The sequence below is a fragment of the Bicyclus anynana genome, chromosome 3, assembly GCF_947172395.1.
Source record: "Bicyclus anynana chromosome 3, ilBicAnyn1.1, whole genome shotgun sequence".
NCBI classification, from domain to species: Eukaryota; Metazoa; Arthropoda; class Insecta; order Lepidoptera; family Nymphalidae; genus Bicyclus; species Bicyclus anynana.
This window is the reverse complement of record NC_069085.1, coordinates 3,627,677-3,650,080: the sequence shown is the minus strand read 5'-3', so window position 1 is coordinate 3,650,080 and position 22,404 is coordinate 3,627,677. Positions and strand designations below refer to the sequence as shown.

The following is a 22,404-nucleotide window of genomic DNA, read 5'->3' as shown; positions in this document are numbered from 1 at the left end:
GGATAATCTATAAAAAAATGTCTACCATCTGAATTAACTTTACTTAACTGACTACGAAGGTCAGCGGATGGTGCCTGGTATCCATTTTATGAGAGTTTTGAATATTTTTTACATGTATTAAATTTCATAGAACTAGTACACTATTTGGTTCAGAAAGATGAGGTAAGACATTAAAACATATTTTATCTTCTCTCTTATGATAAAATTTCAAAATTTAAAATTTTTCCTTGTTCAATATACGGCTTACAGTAAATTTTAGCACAAAATACCTAGCCTAGATTTTGCAGTTTTTATTATAGATACCTATTTTTTTTTTCAGAGGAACTTTGTTTTTATTATAATATTTATTATGTTTGCAGGCTAAATCCGATACTACTACTCCCAGCTCTTTTTCTGCTAGCTAAAGCTAAAGAGGAATTGAAATGGTGGGAAAGTACAATTTTTTACCAAATCTATCCGCGATCATTTAAAGACAGTGATGGCGATGGTATCGGTGACTTAAAGGGTAAGCTATCATTATCACGCTGTTTCAATGGCCTAGACCATTTTTAAGTAATCCACTTAAAAAAAAATTAAAATACGTTGTACATCAATGAGAACTCATAGTAGGTAGGTAAGTTATATGTACTTACTTATATTAGAACTAACAAACTTTTAACTTTAATAAAATTACGAAGGTCTACTAGCTAGGCATTACAGGCTTTTCGAGATGAGATATATATATATATACCTAAAATGCACTCAACAAAAAAATATAGGTATACTTACATATTTAAATTTACAGCATATACTCGTTAATCATTACACTCTTACTGGAAGTCGGATAAAATGTATAATATTCGAATGTTATGTATTACACAGGAATAACCTCCAAACTGCAGTATTTGAAGGATATTGGTGTTGATGCTACGTGGCTTTCACCTATATTTAAATCACCGATGTACGACTTTGGTTACGACATTTCTGACTTTTATGCGATCCAGCCAGAATATGGAACGATGAAAGATTGTGAAGATCTGCTTGCAAAGGCTAAGGAACTAGGTAATCTCAATTCCGAAACATTACTTACATATTGTATCAATATATTTTGAGATGAGGCTTTGGATGGAGCCAACAAAAAAGACCCTTGTCTGTAAGCCTTACCACCACACCAAAAGCCAGACATACTTCCAAGTTAGACAAACTATAATTATTTCTTAAAAATATTTCAGACATCAAAATAATATTAGACTTAGTACCTAACCATACCAGCAATGAAAGTGTTTGGTTCCAAGAGGCACTGAAAGGCAATAAAAAGTACTATGACTATTTTATATGGGAGGATGGAGTGATTGACGAAAATGGTGTCATGCATCCACCAAACAATTGGGTAACTAATTCAAAACTTTTAATTGAAATTCAATCAATTAATAAAAATTTAATCATTATTATTATTAATTTGTAGCTTAGCGTTTTTTGGAATAGTGCTTGGGAATACAAACAAGAAGTGGGAAAATACTACTTCCACCAGTTCGCGATAGGTCAACCTGATTTAAATTACCGAAATCCAGAAGTTGTTGAGGAGATGAACAATGTTATACGATTCTGGCTTGACAAAGGCGTTGCCGGCTTTAGGGTGGACGCTGTTATGTATTTAATGGAAGTTGATAAAAACCTTTATGGAGGGAAATATCCTGATGAACCTGCAAGCGGCCAGTTTGTAGATAATCCAAATCACTATGATCATTTGAACCACATATATACCAGAGAACAAGAAGAACTTTATGGCTTGGTTTACCAATGGAGAAAAATATTTGATGAATACACAAAGAAAGATGGTTACCAAAGAGTTATGTTGACTGAAGCGTACACGAATAAAATTGACAATTTAATGAAATATTTTGGTAATGAGGAACACGAAGGTGCTCAAATTCCATTTAATTTTGTACTCATCTCTGATGTTAATGCAAATTCTTCTGCATCTGACTTAAAATATGCTTTGGACAAATATCTTACATATAAACCAATAGATAAACTATCAAACTGGGTGGTAAGTGAATATTTTCTTCATAAATATCTTATTTAAGTTAGTTATTATGCTATTGGATGATAAAGTCATCCAAGTCTGTTTGACATAATAGGGATTTTAATTATTCTTCAACTTCATCTTCATTGGTATAATTCTTAGTACATCTTATGCCGGCTTCACATTAGTGCCGTGAATTCTCGCCATGCATTCACGGCTCGATTCCACGCCCACCACGGCCTCGAAGGACCTGTAGCGAAATGGACGTAGAATGTGCTGCAGCAATAACTTTGTTTGCTGTGTCACTGTTCTACTATTTAGATGGGCCGTGAATGTGGATGTGTATGCGTGAACGCCGCGCGAAGGAGGCGCCCTTTGTCGCGGGACAAAATACCGACTCTGATCGGGGAACAGGCGCGAACTTGCGTGAACCCAACGAAAACCGTCCACATTCACGTCCGTGCCTGTTCACGGAGCCTCACGGCAAATTTTGACGGCCTACGTGGCGCAGTGGTATGCGCGGCGGATTTACAAGACGGAGGTCCTGGGTTCGATCCCCGGCTGGGCTTGAGGTTTTCTTAATTGGTCCAGGTCAGGCTGGTGAGAGGCTTCGGTGGTGGCTAGTTACCACCCTCCCTAGATTTAGCGTTCCGGTACGATGTCGTGTAGAAATCGATAGGGGTGTGGATTTTCATCCTCATATTACAAGTTAGCCCGTTTCCATTTTAGATTGCATCATCACTTACCATCAGGTGAGATTGTAATCAAGGGCTAACTTGTAAAGAATAAAAAAAAATGTGGAGCCGGAATTATATTGAAAACTTTTGTCAAAGATACAAAAACACAAAAACAAACACATCACAGAGAAAATGAGTTCCTCTACTATCCACACAGCATTATGCTGTTTCCAACATATTTGCAAATAGGCCAGCAGAAAGATGTTAATAAGTCGTCGTCGTCGTCATCAACCCATATTCGGCTCACTGCTGAGCTCCTCTCAGAATGAGAGGGGTAAGGCCAATAGTCCACCACGCTGGCCCAATGCGGATTGGCAGACTTCACACACGCAGAGAATTAAGATAATTCTCTGGTATGCAGGTTTCCTCACGATGTTTTCCTTCACCAGACAGACGTGATATTTAATTTCATAAAATGCACACAACTGAAAAGTTGGAGGTGCATGCCCCGGACCGGATTCGAACCCACACCCTCCGGAATCGGAGGCAGAGGTCACATCCACTGGGCTATCACGGCTCTGTTAATAAGTATTATACTCGTATTTTTGTCATTTTTTAAATAAAGAAGAACCATTAAAATATTTTACTTATTTCGTAAACAATATTTCAGGCTGGCAATCACGACAATCATCGGATTGCGTCACGGTTCAGTCAAAAGATGGTTGATGGGATGAACATGATTATATTACTTTCACCAGGAATTGGTGTAACTTATCAGGTAGAGTAATATTTCTAAACTTATCTTTACTTACGAGTATACGAGTTTTATGGTATTTTGAAAATTTTTGTCGAATGACAATATAATATAGATACTGAAGCCAAAAATATATTATATATTGTCTGTCTGTGTGACTGCCTTTTTGTCGATAGCGCACCATGCTCAAAACTACTGAACAAATTCAAACAAAACTTGCCATGAGTTGAATTTATATTACAAAGAATATATATTGGTATTCTTTTAGTTTAGTCCTCCCTTTTTACATCCCCTTCTAGATTATTTACTAAAATAAATAAAACAAATTAAAAGTTTGTTTAAAAAGTATTAACCAGAAAAATACTCACAATAATGTGATTTAAGAAGTTTTAAATTCATAATATAAATAATATACTTGGGTTAAATCCGCTAGTTTTATTATTAAATGCGAGTCACATTGTGTGTTTGTTACGCTTTACGGCTAAACCACTAAACCTTGTTTTTAACCGACTTCAAAAAAAGCGGAGGTTCTCAATACAACGCACGTTTTTTTTAATGTTCGTTACCTCATAACTTCGTCATTTATCAACGAATTTTGAAAATTCCATTTATGTTTGAAAGAGTTATACTTCCAGATTGGTTCTATTTAATGCTTATGAAAATGGCTTTAGTAGTGTTGTGTTAAAATGAAAAAACAGAAGGGCTGGCTCATTTTTTGCGCAAAGGATTAGCCTGGCTGTCCAGCGCGGAAATGCAGCCAGTATTATTGCTACCATTCCACGTGGGCATGATTTGTATAGCCATTACGATAAGTTAGCTTATGTTCCTTAATGTATTCTTTCTCAATAAAAAAAAAAAATTAAAATACTTCTTTGAAGTCGGTTCCATTTCTATGTTAAAAAGATTATTGTCTATCAATAGGGAGAAGAAATCGGAATGAGAGACGGCACGGTCAGTTTTGAAGATACACAAGATCCCATAGTTCTTGACAAAGACTATTATCTGATGGGAGTCTCGCGTGACCCCGAGCGTACTCCTCACCAATGGGATGGAACAAAGAACGCTGGTAAGTTGTACCTGGAGAGGGAATTAGGTTCGATTCCCAGAGATTACATTAAGATTTTATGTTTTCCAAATTGGCTCAGATTTGGTCTCTGTAGATGTCGTTACGTTAGAGAATACCATTACCATGCAATCGTAAAATAAGTATCGCGTGATTTAGCGTTTCGTATGATGCCACCTAGATTAGTCAAGTATCATTATCATCATCAACATCATCATCATCATCATCATCATCATCATCATCATCATCATCATCATCATCATCACCATCATCATCATCATCATCAGCCGATACACTGCTGAACATAGGCCTCTTGTATAGACTTCTAAACACCACGGCCTCGAGCCGTAGTCAAGTATATTAATTGCTAATTGCTTAAAAAATCCTGAGCAATAAATAATATGTAAAAGATAATTAATATGTAAAAGACATAATTGAATGCCGTAAACTTTGTAATTCAAAATTAAAATTTCTATCTAACGCATAATTTTAATTTTGTTAATTTCTTTATTTATAATATTAGTAATATGTACATAATATTTTTTATTTTAGGGTTTTCGACAGCCGATAAAACTTGGTTACCAGTAGCTGAAAGCTATAAAACCCTGAATGTAGAGATTGAGCTAAAGCAAGAAAGGTCCCACTTGAAAGTTTACAAACAATTAGCAAAGCTGAGAAAGGATCCAGTGTTCCAACATGGTCGATATGAATCCGTTGCGCTTAATCGCGATGTATTCGCTTTTAGAAGGTACGTTACTTTGCGAATGTTTATTTATTTATTAATTTATTTTATTTTAGCATGATGAAATAAAAGCACACAAAGTAGTAGTCCAAATGCGTTTATTTTAATTACGCTCAGCTCACAAGCACTTACTCGTTTTAAACGTTATGATTATAATCTTATTAGATAACTAGCTGACACCGCGCGGTTTCACCTGCGTGGTTCCCGTTCCCGTAGGAATATGGTGATAATATATAGCCTATAGCCTTCCTCGATAAATTAGCTATCTAACACTGAATTTTTCAAATCGGACCAGTAATTCCTGAGATTAGCGCGTTCAATCAAACAAACAAACAAACTCTTCAGCTTTATAATATTAGTATAGATGGTAATCATAATTTAAGAAATCTGCCATCCTCTGATCTACTTAAAATAATAAATTAAACGTAGGTTGTCCGTAGCAATTATAGGTGAAAATATTTTCTTGTATAATTTTGTCGACAAGTCACTTGATGTCAAGTGATTATTATCATCGCCTATAACTGCGATACCAGAGACTGCTAATGCGTTGCAGACTTCTAAATAAAATTTTATTTACATAAAGTTGAATATTTTTAGAACAAAAGAAATTGGGCACTTACAAAAATATTCTAAAAATAGGCTTAATGAGGTATAGAAATTGTTGACTGTGCTATATAAAGACAGAGCAAATTAACGAATTGCAAACGAATTCGGAGATTTCACTCTGTCGAATTGTAATAGAGCAAGATCCCAGTGCGACCTGACACATGTGAATTTAAGCTACGTGACACCTTTTTATAGTCACCTTTCTCACTGGTCAGGTGTCACAGAGCAAATCTCCTCAAAGATGCAGGTATTCAAAGCACTTCTTGTTCTTTCCTGGGCCTTTTCCGCACTTGGCCACTAAGAGTTGGCCGTTGTACGTAGGTTCATTTGGTGCTGGAGTCACTCCAGCCAACCGAGCTCGCTCCAGAAGCTTAGCAAGCCGCCCAGGATCAAAGCACATGAGATGCTACTAAAAACCTAAGGTTTCATCTTTGAAAAAATTTGCTGTGTAAGATCGCACTGGAGTCTTGGTCTATAATACGACACTGTAAGCCTCGATTACGTTACAGTGTGCCTAGTGGGAGTTTTCAATATTTTCATACTGTTACTATCGCGTTGACGTAAACGCGAATTTATATGGAATTGAAACAGTTGTGCAGTAGTGCCACTAGATGGTGCTGTTTCAATTCCTTAGAAATTCGCGTTTACGTCAACGCGATAGTAAAAGTATTAAACTAGGCCCTCTGAACAAGAAGTACAACATGCGTCACTACGGCGGTCGTACGGTAGATACTGTTATTTACAATGATATTAAAATTCATTACAGGTGGTACGGTTGTGAGATCTACGTGATCGTAATAAACCTCAGAGAACAACCTTACAATTTGGATCTGACTTACTTCGAAAACGTATCGGGACAATTGGAAATTGTCATCAACAACGTTGAATCCCCGAAGGAAATCGGGTACGTGTTTAAAATTTACTTATGTATTTATACTTTACAAACAGTAAGTAAGTATGTTACTTACCTATGTTGAGTAAATGGGTATGAGATCAACATTACATACTAATAAATAATAATTATTACATTACGTACCAACAAAATCACCGCAAAAAGTGATCCGAACTTAGCTACACAGCAAACACATGTACAATTTTGCGTTTACTTACATTATATATTTATGTACTTATCGGAGAATATTAAATATCACGTGCTAAGTATAAGGATATCGTGCACTGCACTATTATCGTACTATGTTTCGACTAGATTCTGCACTTTGGGTCAGGGATGGCAAATACACAAAGTAACATTATCAATCATAACCGGAATGATCACTTGACTTACTTCTACAGGTATACCCTTTAATGACACTATTGATCAAATATAGCGCTGATACTATCAGATGGAAACTAGGATTAACTATCGTATGGCCCAGTCAATCTGTCATCACGGACTGGCAACCGCTAGTAGTAGGGTTAAAGGATCCATTTAAAACTTTAGTTGTTAATTAATGCTCGGCATTTTATGCTGATCCGTACAACACATTACTCGTGAACGAGCATTGTACATATTACTATCAACATCGTCAGCTTCTTTATCACTTTCTTAAAAGAAAGAGTTGTCATAATCCGTAACCATTGTACCTACGAGGTAATTTGCATAAATATACGTTCTATAATATAATTATGGAAGGTGTAAGTTCAAATCCTGTCCGGGGCATGTTACTTTTCAGTTATATGCATTTTAAGAAATTAAATATCACGTGTCTCAAACGGTGAAGGAATAACATCGTGAGAAAACCTGCATTCGTGAGAATGTGTGTGAAATCAAGAAGAAGCCAATCCGCATTAGGCCAGCGTGGTGGACTAGTTGGTGGACTAGGTGGAGTCGAGCTCAGCAGTGAGCCGAATATAGATTGATAATGAATATAAATAATATGATTTATATTTGTTTCAATGGTACACCGATTACTTTTACACAAAAATGTCTTTATGGCCCTTTAATTAGGGCTACATTCAAAACCTTCATTAAATAACTAACTATAGATTTGTGGGTAATTTATGTATAACCAACATCGTTATACATAAATCACCCACAAATCTTTATTGTACCCCTAATGGATTATAGTTCATACTAAAAGCTATAAAAGAGATAGAATACAATTAATGTATTATGGTTAATGCTCGATCCTATGTTTAGTTAATAAACGCCAGGCCCTAAAATTACATTTTGTAATATTCGGGTGACAGAAATATTTGATTTATGAAGCCTCAGAATTCGTTATTCAGCCAAGAGCGTTGAGCTTTCTAAGAAGCCTAAGTAAATACGCCATGACAAGTAGAATAATATAGTGCTGCGAAATTTGACCACGGTTATAATTTATGACTCAAAGATAAACTTGTGCTAAGTCTTAGCAATGTACTTGATAGTAATTTAATGATTTGTATAATATGAATAAAAATAACGATTACATAACCGGACTAAAATCTTAAAGTACGAGTATATTTTCTATCATGATAAGTCTTAAAATTTCATCGTCCATTTGCTATGCTGAGCTAGAGGGAAAACGCAATATTGGAAACCATAAATGAACCGTCCGTTTCGTTATGAGTGTGTAATTTGCTTTGTGTTTTTAAGTATTGTAGTTTCTAATTGGACAGAAAGCTTTTTAGTAGGAAGTTCTTACTAATAATTTAGTTCAGATCGGATAAGCAAATCTGAAGATATCAGCATTTTTATACTGTGATGACCATAATTAAGGATAGGGTCTTGTCTGTAGCTCTTACATTGGAATTAGGTTATTTACTTTTTTTTCCTTCTTTCTAATTTCATTATTCCTAATATTTGACTCTATAATTCCAAATTTCTGATTAAAAGATCTCATTTCTATCGAATTTCTAAAATCATCGTTTTTGACTTTTTCAAAGTTTTTGATAATAGGTAATTAACCGACTTCTTTGTATTTGTGTTTGTACTTGAAGATTTGATTTATAATGCTACACAGTAGATAGTAATGGGAGTCCAACTGTTATTAAAATGTTTATTCAATTGTTTCAGGGACTTGGTAGACGCAGATAACCTTGAACTAGCGGCTGGGGAATCCTTGGTTTTGAAAGTTGTTAGCTAAAAACCGAGAATACGGATATATTACAAGTCTATATTGATAAAATCCATATTTCTTAAATATTTCTTTCGTTAATATTTTTAAAAATGATCTTTTAAATAAAGTAAAACCAATTTTCTAAAATAGAACCTTATTAAAATGTTAAACCCACTGTTGTGGAGCTTGAAGGTTAAAGCGCTTGTCAGAGCTCCAAAGTGAGGAACCTTCTCATGTCTAGTATACTTCCTTCATGTTTATTTGCATTTGATTCTGAAATTGTTAATTAATTCATCAATATTTCGAAGCTGTTAATATAATTTGTTTTGTTAAATATTTGTTGTTTATTTTATGAATTTTATCTAATAAATTAGTATATATAAAATTTAGTTTTTTACATAACTAAATAGATCCTACCATAGTAATACCATATATCATACCATAGTAATTTTTAACCGACTTCCAAAAAGAAGGAGGTTCTATGTTCGACTGTATTATACAAAATATTCGAAATTAAATGTGCTCCGCACTCGGCGTTCGCGGATTCATGTGATTGATTCACGTAATTCCTTATCATTAACAGCCATATTTTAGTTCATTTATTTATGTATATTAATAACCTTATTAATAACTAAACCGTAATAACCTTATTTGCATACCACAAATTACGAAGAAAAACGAATAATAAGACCGAAAAAGTATAGTATAGAAGTCGAATACAAAAGGCCATTCTCGTTGTACGAAACAAAATGTGAATCTTCACAAGGGTGGTGAATTAGTTCCGCAAGTGTAGGGCGGGCTTAAATGATTTTTCAAGGGTTTTTCAAAGGGTTTTTCAAGAGGCCACTTGTATTATTATATCCCGGGTTCGAGTTCTGAGAAAGTTCATAATATTTTCTTTTATATCGTAGAGCATACATTAATATACATCAGGTTCAAGTCCTTGGCAAAAAAGTCGTATTGTGTATTTTCTTTTAAGTAGAACATACATTAATATATCCAAATGATAGCATGGTGATAATAAGTGGAATTGTAAAGATCTGGATGCTTCGATCACAAATTCGACAAGAAAGTTTATCTCAAAAACACCACCAAGATATGATTACTCACTTTATACTACAAGTGTGTCGTTACCAACTCGTGGACATATTTTTCAAGTGCTCAGTTTATCTAAATCGGTAGATTACTTTTAGGAATCCTCAAAGTAATCTATAAAGTAATATAATAAAGTAAAGTAATAATAACCTTAGTGTTACCTAATAACCTAAGGTTATTACTTTACTTTATAGATTACTTTTAGGATTCCTTAATTCCTAGTTAACATTAAGGTTATTACTTTACTTTATAGATTATTTTTAGGAATCTTAAAAGAAATCTATCCATTAAATTACGTGGTAGCTGGTATTTTTTTTATTTACATTTTAAAATTTTTATCAAGCTTACTTTAACCTTCTGGAAAGCGTTCATTTTTCTAAAATATTTGGAGCCTAGACCCACCGCATTGATGAAAAGGTTGACAGGACTGTAGATTGAAAGTAGAACTTCTTGACTATACTCTTGTGATATAATTATATTAAATGATAACCTCAAAACCATCATAATCCTATTCTTTTTCTTAGCGTGGTCCCACTAGACGGGGTCCACTTTTCGGCACAAATAATAGGAAATAGTGTTATATTAAGATAGCGTTATGAATGGATTCGATAACCATAAATTGCACAAAAACTCGTTACGAGTAATTTTAGGAGTGTAAGGAACCCTCGCTTTTTGAAACCACTTCTCACTTGCCTGAATTTTCTTTATATAATACAAGCTCGCTGAAAGGTATCTCTGGACTTCTTTTGGCACAATGAGGTGAGTAAGACAATATTTGTTTTTTTTTTTCTAAAGTATTTTTTTTCATGTTTAAATATAATCTATCTTAAATATAATATCTTAATACTAAACTATCTTAGTAACTTAAGTATTTTTGATATTATTTTACATAAGCTAAGTGCTTTACGTTCTATGGTTTACATAATTAACTTAACAGTTAACATTTTGGTTGTATAGATTAAACCCGATAGTAGTGCTACCCGCACTATTTCTCCTCGTGCAATCGAGGGACCTACAATGGTGGGAGACCACCATCTTTTACCAAATCTATCCAAGATCATTTTTGGACAGCGATGGTGACGGAATCGGTGATTTAAAAGGTAAACTATCTATAATACATTGTTCGTACTTGTAAAATACTCATTAATGCATACATTTCATTCATCGATAGTTTTTAACTATACTTTTGTACTTTATGATGACTTTGTAGTGGGTAATCTCTGGATCACTTAACCAATTTTAAAAATTCTTTTACAAGTAGGAAGCCACGCTGTTTGCGAGTACCAAAGACTATGTTTTATCCCCGTATTCTCACAGGAACGGGAACTATGTGGGTGAAACCTCGGGGTGTCTGTTAGTATTATAAAATATGGGTGATCGATTTATAAGTTAGTAGTTGTATATCTTCTGTTTATAGAAAAATGTTTACGTTGACAATTGAAGCAAATCCAATTAAATTAATTAATCGTATTAGAACATATTTAAATAGGATTTACTCCACTACATTTGTAGTACATTAGTATACATCTAATTAAAATTAAGTTTTGTAAAAATCAGAAAAACACTAATTTACGATAAATTATAATAAAAAAAAAACAATTTTAATTAAAATAGCTAATATATAGAATAAAGATATAACGATATTCTATATTTTACAGGAATAACTTCGAAACTTGAATATTTAAAAGAAATCGGTGTTGGTGCAACATGGCTATCTCCAATGTTCCAGTCACCAATGTACGATTTTGGTTATGACATTGCTGATTTTTATGCTGTCCATGACGAATACGGTACTATGGAAGATTTCGAAGCTCTAATTGCAAAGGCTAAGGAATTAGGTAAAATGTATAAAATATCTTACAATTAAATAAAATAAAAGTGTCTGTATGTAATTTTAAAATGCCAGTGTTTTACTAAACACATATATGACAGTATATACGGTACGTATTTCGCAAAATCAATTTTTAATCTGTTTCAGACATAAAAGTTGTACTGGATTTTGTGCCTAATCATGGCAGTAATGAAAGTGTTTGGTTTGAAGAGGCACTTAGAGGTCATGAAGATTACTATGATTATTTTGTGTGGGAAGATGGAGTAGTAGACGAAAATGGTGTGATGCATCCACCAAATAATTGGGTAGGTAATTTAAATAAGGCCAGTAGAAATATAGGTAATATAAAACAATAAAATAAAGTAAATGTAAATTTTAATATTTACAGAATAGTGTTTTCCGCAAAAGTGCTTGGGAATACAGAGAAGAGGTTGGCAAATATTACCTACACCAGTTTGTAATTGGTCAACCTGATTTCAATTACCGAAACCCAGCTGTTGTTGAGGAGATGAAGAATGTTTTACGATTTTGGCTCGATAAGGGCGTTGCCGGTTTTAGGATTGATGCTATATCGCATTTATTTGAAGTAGATAAGGAACTCTTTGGTGGTAAGTTTCCTGATGAGCCTTTAAGTGGCAAAAGCACTGATGATCCGCTTAGCTACGACTATCTAGATCATGTTTACACAGTAAACCAAGACGAAACGTATGATATGGTATACCAATGGAGAGAATTATTTGACGAGTATGAAGAAATAGATGGACTACAGAGGGTAGTGATGACAGAAGCCTACACTTCTCCTCAACTTACAATGAGATATTTCGGAGATGGCGACCGCGAAGGTGCTCAGATGCCTTTCAATTTTGTACTCATTTCTGATGTTAATGGGCAATCTTCCGCTGCTGAGATAAAATATGCTCTAGACAAGTTTCTGACTTTCAAACCAATAGACAAATTAGCAAACTGGGTGGTAAGTAAAAGCTTAATCTTTTTTAAGAATTCTAATATCTGACCCTACAAAAGTAACGTCTAAATGTGGCTGTGATTGGCATTGAATATTAAAAATTTTTGAATAGATTATAGAGGTAAAGTTTGAATTTAAATACCTATTATGATGTTTTAAAAAATTGCACATAAGCGCAACGTATCTAATAACTCTCATCCACAAAACGCAGGCACAACCAAGCAAAATTAATTTTATAAATATCGGTTCAGCCATACTTAAATGATACTATATACATTATACATAAATGAAATGATTCTGTATTCTTATATGATACCACTTACATTTTATCAGTTGTTTTATTTAATGTTCTCCAACGTATTTTCAGGCCGGCAATCACGATAATTTTAGAGTTGCTTCAAGGTTTGGTCCCAAGTTAGTCGACGGAATCAATATGGTCGTGTTACTTCTTCCAGGCATCGCTGTCACATACATGGTACGTATTCATCTATTTTTATAATTTTACTATTTTCAGTATAATAATGATGCCAGCAGTTAGAGAAATATTTAAGTTCTTAGAAAATAAATTTTTCATTATTTTTATTGCGGCTAGTAATTCAGGCCAAACGCTGGCTTACAATTATAATTTATGAGCTTGTACTGTTAATTTTCATTTTTAAAAATATTGGAGGTGATAGTGAAGAGAAAATTTTGGAAACTACTTGATCTAAGATGAGATGATAGATGTAAATAGAGTCAATATCGGACCGATATTGACTCTATTTGTCGTTCTGGAAGGATGTTCGATATATTGACAAAATTGATTTTAAATTCAATACATTAAAGATAATTTTACACATTACAATGATTCTTTTTATTATATAGAGTTTTGAGAATTTAAATAGAGCTTATTATTACATATAATTTATTTAAATAAAAAATAATAAAATAAGAATCTTACAAGTATAATATTGTGATCATCAGGGTGAAGAATTAGGAATGCAAAACGGATTTGTCAGCTGGGAAGACACTGTGGACCCTAGTGCCTGCAACACTGATGACCCCATCAATTACTATCAAAAATCGCGTGACCCAGAAAGGACTCCCTTTCAGTGGAACTCCGGGAAGAATGCCGGTTAGTTGCATAGTTACTTTAATTAAAGTTTTATCTGTTCCAATCTGATAGAATTTGTGTTTGAACTAGACAATAGCGAGAAACTTCTCCTTTCTAAAAGCTACATTGAAAAAGGCTTCATTCAAATAATGCTTCTGTAAACAGATAAATAGTAGGTATTTATTATGTTACCATTACGTTTACAATTTAAAACTAGATACGCACACAATTGAAGTTCAAACAAATTAAGTTTAAAATTTAAAAATATCTTAATATGAGTAATTAGAACAATATATTATGTACAAGAAATATAGGCCATTTTATTGTTCACCCATAGGCAAGATGCCCAACTGCCTAGCACTATTCTAGATAGCAAGTCTTACCTTTTGTGCCAAATAAACAACTACCTAGCCTTTTGTTCTTCTGACACTTATGTCAGTTTATCAGAAACCATTTCAATAAAAATTTTAGTACGTGATAGATAACCAGAGTCTTAAAATATTAAACGCCGCAGTCTTTAACACGAGACGTTTAAGAATTTGAGTCGATATATATCTTCTATTTTAGGTTTCTCAACGGCTGATAAGACATGGTTACCAGTAGCTGACACCTATGAAACACTGAACGTTGAGGTGCAACAATCAGCAGAGAAATCACACTTAAATGTGTACAAGAAACTGGCCGCGTTGAGGACGCTACCCGTTTTCAGACACGGACGATTTGAATCAGTTGCGCTTAACTCTGATGTGTTTGCTTTCAGAAGGTTTGTTTTTTATGCTACCATGAATAATCTAAGCTAATAATAATAAGCGAGCGATGGAACGAGCTATGTTAGGAGTATTTCTGCGTGATCGAATCAGAAATGAGGAGATCGGCAGAAGAACCAAAGTCACCGACATAGCTCAACGAGTTGCGTTGCTGAAGTGGCAATGGGCGGGGCACATAGTTCGAAGAGCTGAGAGATGATGATGATGATGAATAATCTATGATCTATACAAATGAAATTGAACCACCAAATGCAAATCATAAAACTATAGAACAGCTCTTCCAATTTTAACGTTAGCCCACAAGGAAGGTTCTTATGGATCAATTACATAGTATGATATCAAAACGCGAAAATAGCGAGGAAAACCACACAGGTATAAACATATTATATACGAGTAGATCGATGAGTAAAGCTGTAAATAAAAATATCTTTTCCCATGCAAATTACAGATTTGACGGGTCGCTAATTATATGAAATACATTTTAGTTCTGCGTTCAAAGGGTACAATTCCAAGTTACGGGTTTGTTTTATGTCTGGGACCTTTATCAGATGTCGGTACGGAACAATATCGATTTCATCACGTGTCAACATATATTTCTCTATGCACTCAGCACTTATCAAAACAACTTTATCCGATACACTGGGAGATATTTCTAAACTTTCCACGTGTCATTTTATAACGCGTTTATCAGCGGCTTGTCAAGATTGACACCTGTCATCATTTCTATAAAGTGTTATGCATTCGAGCATTCAAATGCATTTGAATGTAATGTATTATTGTTATTTAAATGTATTATTGTTATTTTTTTTTCTCTCATTTTTTTATTACTTCTTTTTTTTTTAATTTTTAACAATATAAGTTCATCATCGTCATCAACCAATTAACTAGCCTATCGCAAAGTGAGCAAAGTCTTTCTCTAGTCAGATAACCGACTTAAAAAATGAGGTTCTGTATTCGATACACAAGTTTCATGTTTGTGCTTCCGCAAAATTCCAAAAAAATAAATAATTTATTTTATCAATAAAATATTTATCCGATTTAGTTGGGTTCTTAGTTATTTAAGTGTTGTATATTTTTCTTGAAAGGTTTTAGTATATTTTTAGGAGTATTTCCTTGAAAACAAAAGAGTAGTTAATAATAATTTGTATTTTACTTAGATACCATTTATCAATTTCAGGTGGCATGAAGGTGAAACTTACTTGGTTGTTATAAACCTGAGAGAGCATCACTACCACTTAGATCTAACGTACTTCGAGAACGTCGAGGGTCATTTGGAAGTTGTCATAAGCAGCGTTGACTCGACAAGAAAAATTGGGTAATTTCTTCTTAATATTTTTTACTCGACTTCTTATTCTAATGCTAATTGGCGATTCAGTCAATACTAATTGGCGGTACTTGTAATTTTGTTTAAATTTCTTGTGATTGTCGTCTATTTATGTTGAATTTATTATTGCATAAAAAATTTAAGAGTACCTACTCTCGATTACTCCAGGATCTCTCATCAGATCTTAAGCTTACGACCATGAAATTACTTGAGAAGCACAAATGTTTCAAACAAAAAAAAAGATTACCAAAATGGGTTCAGGCTTCTTGAGTAATCAGGAGCATGTACATAAGAAATAAGGGTCAGACAAAATGAGAACCTCCTCCATTTTGATTCCGGTTTAAGAATTAAAATATTTTATATTTGTATTCTATCTTATTTGTTTCAGTGAGTTGCTGGAAGCATCGAATTTACCTATTTCCGATGGAGAATCGCTAGTTTTGAAAATAGTTCAGTGAAACAAAATCCTATTAAGATTTAAATAAACAATTTATTAAATCTATGTGGCCTTGTTCTTATCTATCATTGAATGAATAATATACCGCTTCCAACCAAGGACTGTAGATTCCCTTTATGAATTACGTACGAGCAAGATGGAAAAGATTATAATATTCCAAGTAATACTTTGTCATATGTTTAGGTACTCTCTACTCTCTAAATATTATTAACACCACATATTTACAGATATTACAAAATGAATTAAATACGAGTGCTAGAATTAATTTTCTTGTCTACACAATTTTGTTTTCACAAACCAGCTGGATTTAGTTCACACGTCATGAGGACATTATAGACATTGAACCGAGGCCTTGAGAAATTTAAACGCCTACTGTAGTTAAGTGGTGAGTAAATTGTGAGATAATTTTCAGGAAGGTTATTATTTACGGTTTACCTTCTACTTGAAAAAAAAAAACATAACATAAAAGATAAAAAAAATGCGTGTTATACCTACATAATGTTATGCAAATTGAAATAAATGACTTAATTTAAAGAAATCATTAAAAATAGTTACGAACGAAATAGCAATTAACGACCTTCTCATTGAAAATTAAGATCATTGCCTTCTCTAGTCAAAAAGGCGAGGCCGTGTCAACATTTTGGACTTTATTAAAGAATTAAGAATTAAACTCCTAAATCTTTCCAACCGTTTGGAAGGTACGGAGGAGATGGATATAAGGCACCCCAACATATTTGACAAACATGCTTGTCTAACTTGAGTTTTAACCTAGCAATGTTTAAGAAGCGCCTCAAACAAAGCCGTAGACGTTCTAATTGTGTGACAAACATCAATGTTGACCGATGAAATTTTGATTTGATTTGATTTGACAAAAAGTTCGATTAATAACGGGGTGCATACACTGGGTAAACTTGAAACACCTATTTTGCGTCGGCAAATAAAAGAACTTTTTCCAATTTACAAAGGAAGTGTAAAACCCACATTAAAACACAGTTTGGTCGAAAGGTTTATACCGTAATTTGAATTCCACAAATGTTCCCGAAACATTTCGCTTCCTGTAAATAGCACTAAGATTTGGAATACCCATCTGACTTCCTTTCTGTCTCTTCTGACATGGGTACTCTGGATTCCCGCTCTGCTTTGCATTGTTAGTTTAGTAGTAGATACTATATTATATCTGCCTCGATATTGGGAATGTAGTGCCTATCTAACCGAGCTTAGGAGGAATGCTTTTGATGATTTACGATTTTATGGACAGTTCTATTAAATTAATTTTACCTGACTGGTGAGTATATACTGCTTTAAATCTATGTAAGGAAGTAAGGATTTTTTTTATTGAGAAAGTAATTTTTTAAGCGAATATTCGGCTAACTTATCCTAATAATATACAATCCACATGGAATGGTTACTGAATCATCTTTATCAACGCATATTTGGCTCACTGCTGAGCTCGAGTTTCCTCTCACAATGAGAGGGGTTAGGCTAGTATTCCAATGCGGATCGGCAGACTTCACACAAAATTCTCCGCTATGCAGGTTTCCTGACGATGTTGTCCTTCACCGTTTGAGACTCGTCATATTTAATTTCTTAAAATGCTCACAACTGAAAAGTTGGAGGTGCATGCCCCGAACCAGATTCGAACTCACCCCTGTAATTGGAGGCAGAGGTCATATCCACTGGGCTATCACGATGACTGAATACTGGCTGCAATTTCCGTGATGGACAGCCAGACCGATTCTTTGCCCAAAAATTGTGCCAGCACTTCTGCCTGATTCCCTGATTTTAAACTTTTTGATTTTGATCTTCTAAATTACGATAAAGTGAACATACAGGACTAAAACGATTTTCGCATTCACTGATCCAACGAGACATTTCACCTCTAAAGAATATCATCAACAATATTATTCTATCCAGTACCGGAGCCATTCATTTAATCATACACACAGACACTCCAAAACACAGCTTTACCTTGATGAATTATGCACAAGCGACTTTGAAAGGATCAAATTTGAATTTGCTGAAGGAACCCTCGGCAATTCATATTCTAGCTCGACATATTTTATTTAATACGTCTGTATCTCGTGTAATCCGTACGAAATATGATTTTTGTTATGTGAAGCCTACGTGAGTTGTATTCATTTAATATACATCTTGAATATTAGATCAGGCATTAAAAATGTTTTTAAATTTTCGTTTGACGTCTATGTCTCAGTTGATGATGCTGTGGCCGTCAATAGATCATGGTTCGGGTCAATTTGGGATTTTATAATCTTTAAATTGCCTCATTGGCTAGTACATTGGAGGCTAGGCTTTAGCCGTGGCTAGTTACCGCTCTACATCCAAGAACGTACAGCTAAGTCCTTGTCTTCTAGTGTGATGCCGCTTAGAGACTGAGATGTTGGTAGAACAAAACTTATACGTCTTCCAAGTAAACCCGCTGTCATCTAAAAGTGGAGTTCATAGACGTTGCAGAAGCATCCCCAGGGGACCATCCACCCGCTGAGTGTTTAATTCTCAAACGCATTGAGATTAAATTCTTCACTCAGTTAAACGATCCCCTGGATAAGGTCTATGAATTCCACCGGATACGGTATATTTGAAAAATACGCGCGCTGACTCGCTCAAGCCAATCGCGTTAGGCTACGTACGTACGGTTTACGGTTTTCTCGCACAATATTTAAGTTCTTTTGAGTTAGGTACAACAACGAAAGTGATGTGTAGTAAATTTGAGGCATTTCAGATGTGGGTTTGCTGCAAATGTCATGGAGGGTTTGCGTATGCAATATGCTGCAAAGAATAAGAGAGCCAATCGAGGTTCTGCAGAATGTTCAAAGGAGGAAGCTCGAATACCTGGTTTATATAATGCAAAACTCCAAATATGACCTTCTCCAGCTTATTATCTTCGGAAGGTAAAGACAAAACGAAGGCTTGGTCAACGAACTCGTACATTTTGTATCATTGGCTCAAAAACTTACGCCAATGATTCAATAGGAGTACCAGATCACTGTTTTGAGCAGCAGTGAAATGATGTTAAATCAGTCTTAGGCTGGGGCCATTTTCTGGCTATGCCACACATCGCAGGTTATTGTCCTGGATGTCCTGGTTTTTCTTTCTTTCTTTTCTTTCTTTCTTATCTTAATGATTGCTAACCTCCGACAGGAGGCACTAACAGACGAAGGAAAAGGTAGTTCGTGGTTTTACATCCCCGTGATTTGAAGACCACGTTAGGCCATCCCGGTATAAATGACCATATTGATAGATAGTTTTCTTTCATATTTTATTTATTTATCCTTTTTGAACTTTAAACAATGTTAATAATACAAAGTAATACATAAAACACTGTTAAAAATGTATAAAAAAATCAACCCTCCAACTTGGGAACATTGGAGTGCCCAAACAACCGATGGTCAGGGCTCCAGAGTGAGGAATCTCCTCTCAATACGCGCCGTCTCAAGAATAAGTATTGAAGTTATTATATTATTAGTTTATTGTGGTTTAGGGCCTACTAAGAGAAAGATGCGTTTTATAGTTATTTTATTTGATAACTATAGCCCATAACACATACATTTTACATTTACATATAATTACAATTAAAGTTTACAGTTAAATTTAAATATCTGTACAGGTTTGTTATTTGTATCGATAACGAAAATATTTTTTACCAACTATGACGATACAAGGTTTATTAGTATGCTCGTATCGATATGTGAATAATTATCATAACAAACAGTCTATTAACGTGTTGTCTGTTGCTTATTAGTGAGTATAATATTAATTTGAATTGTATGAATAATTGAGAATTAAAATTGTAGCCAGAGAAGTAAAATACAAAATCCCTTCATGTTGTGAAATACTAAGGAGTTAATTTCCAGCATACTTTTCGCACTAATAAATAAATAAATAAATTAAGGTTTATATTTGTGAGTATGTGTTTGTTATTTCGCAACTACTGAATGAACTTGTTTTAAATTTGGAACGGAGATAGATTATAATACTATAGATAAAGAGGGTTAGAGACAAATTTTCAAAATGTCGATTCAAAATGTCGATTTACACAAACAATGATACACAATTAGAGCATTGGTTCCCAAAGTAATCGAGGTGGACTTTCAAGGGTTTACGGAAGACATCAACATGTCTACGTTGACGTGACATAAAATGAGGATTCACGGTTCGTAAGCGGGGGTCCATGAAATTTTATCTATTTTCATCTAGTTCAAATGGGGTGTTTACTAAATAAAATAAGTGATAATTATTTGACTCCTTGTGCTGTGAGTAGCTAGATGTTACAAATTAAAGGGTTTTGATTGCTCAACTTTGATTTTTTATATCCACTCACAGCAAAAAATGAATTAATTCAGAAATCAAATCTCATTTTTTTTTTCGAAAATTGTTTCCATAGTTAAAAATACATCATCATCATCATCATTACCAACCCATATTCGGCTCACTGCTGAGCTCGAGTCTCCTCTAAGAAAAATACATAATTTGTCGATTTTTGGGAAATGGTAGAAATGTAACTGCAGGGTCCACCGTGAGAAGCTAGCTAGAGAAAGTGGTCTATGAGAAAAAATAGTTTAGGAACCTTTGCAATCGAGGTACTTAGAGAGTAATTCCCGTTGGTGCTGTGATAATAGAAATACAGTAATTTTCCAAAATCAAGTTTCCAACCCAATTTCACAATTAGTACCCACACTGACTTAATTTTTCGTATTCCATTAATTTCAGGCTTTAAAAACAAAAGCTAAAATTAACCAATTTATATGTACGCTTTATGAATTTATTAATTAGAGTGAAGGGGTTGTCTTTGTGTGTAATTAAAATAATTAATTGGCGAGCGGCGCGGTTGCTAAAATTCCCTCTGACATTCGAAAATGAGATGCTTATTTAACAAAGTTCCACAAGGTTTACCGCTTAGAGAACTCTCCAAAAGAATTACAGGCCTGAGGAAACTCATATTGCGTAACATTCGCCTCTACAAATAAAGTCTCAATAGCTCTATGGTAAAGGAGGCGAACTCTTCACCGAGAATTGGTGGTTCGACCTCCGCTGTCGTGTCTTACCCTCTCTTAACACAGTATTTTCCAACTAGGAGACCTGATGGATTGATGCTAGTTCCCTGGAAAACAGGCCGGGTCCTATGTGGGACGCTACATGCGTTGACACATTAGCACCGAGTCATATCAGGGAGACAGAATCAAGATCGGGAGCCGCAGCAGAAAAAGCTAAAACCGCGGTAATGGCACAAGTATGCTTCTCTGACGGACTTTTTTGTAGAACTTTTAAAGATACATAAAGTCTCTATTCATTATTAATTTAAATTTTACACAATAGTTAAGGCAGCGCATGCGAATAAGTCTGTTTAAGAGGATTTTCGGTCCGATCTGTACGACAAAAATTGTGATAACTCGGCTAATATATATGATACCCATATAAAATATAGCCTATAGCACTCCCCGATAATGTAGCATTCTACTGGTGAAAGAATTTTTGACATCGGACCAGTAGTTTCGAAGATTACCCCATTTAAAGAATGTTACAAACTTACAAACTTTATAATATTCTCTCCTCTTTATAATATTAGTATAGATTAATAAATTCTATTACTACTTATTTTAATTATAGACCAGGCGCCCTGAGGAGTTGAGTCTGCATATTATGAGGACCACATTATGTTCACGGGTTTGATCTTAGAATGCATGATTATGTTTCTGGATGTTGCCAGGATGTTTGTTGGTCCAATTTTTTATAGCCTATTGCCTTCTTCGATAAATGGGTTATCTAACACTGAAAGATTTTTTCAAATCAGACAAGTAGTTCCTCTGGTTAGCGCGTTCAAACAAACAAACAAACTGTTCAGCTTTATAATATTAGTATAGACATTGTTAGTAGGTATAGATTACTAAAGTTGTTTAAGATAAGAGCATAATAATGTTGTGAATGCATAAAAACCACTTAGCTGATCTTAAGGAAAATATAGCGGAA

At 34.3% G+C, this 22,404-nt stretch overlaps 2 protein-coding genes across 7 annotated transcripts in view; one reads left to right on the top strand and one right to left on the bottom strand.

Moving 5' to 3' along the window:
• LOC112045488 (dual specificity calcium/calmodulin-dependent 3',5'-cyclic nucleotide phosphodiesterase 1) overlaps positions 1-22,404 on the bottom strand; it is a 201,681-nt gene that overhangs the window by 132,871 nt on the left and 46,406 nt on the right. The window lies entirely within an intron of this gene.
• On the top strand, positions 11,704-16,515 carry LOC112045491 (maltase A1). The gene is made up of 8 exons (XM_024081672.2): positions 11,704-11,821; positions 11,962-12,119; positions 12,203-12,784; positions 13,146-13,253; positions 13,742-13,892; positions 14,439-14,634; positions 15,816-15,953; positions 16,351-16,515. Exons 1-8 carry the CDS (start codon positions 11,704-11,706, stop codon positions 16,418-16,420), a joined length of 1,521 nt encoding a protein of 506 aa, XP_023937440.2. The 3' UTR covers positions 16,421-16,515.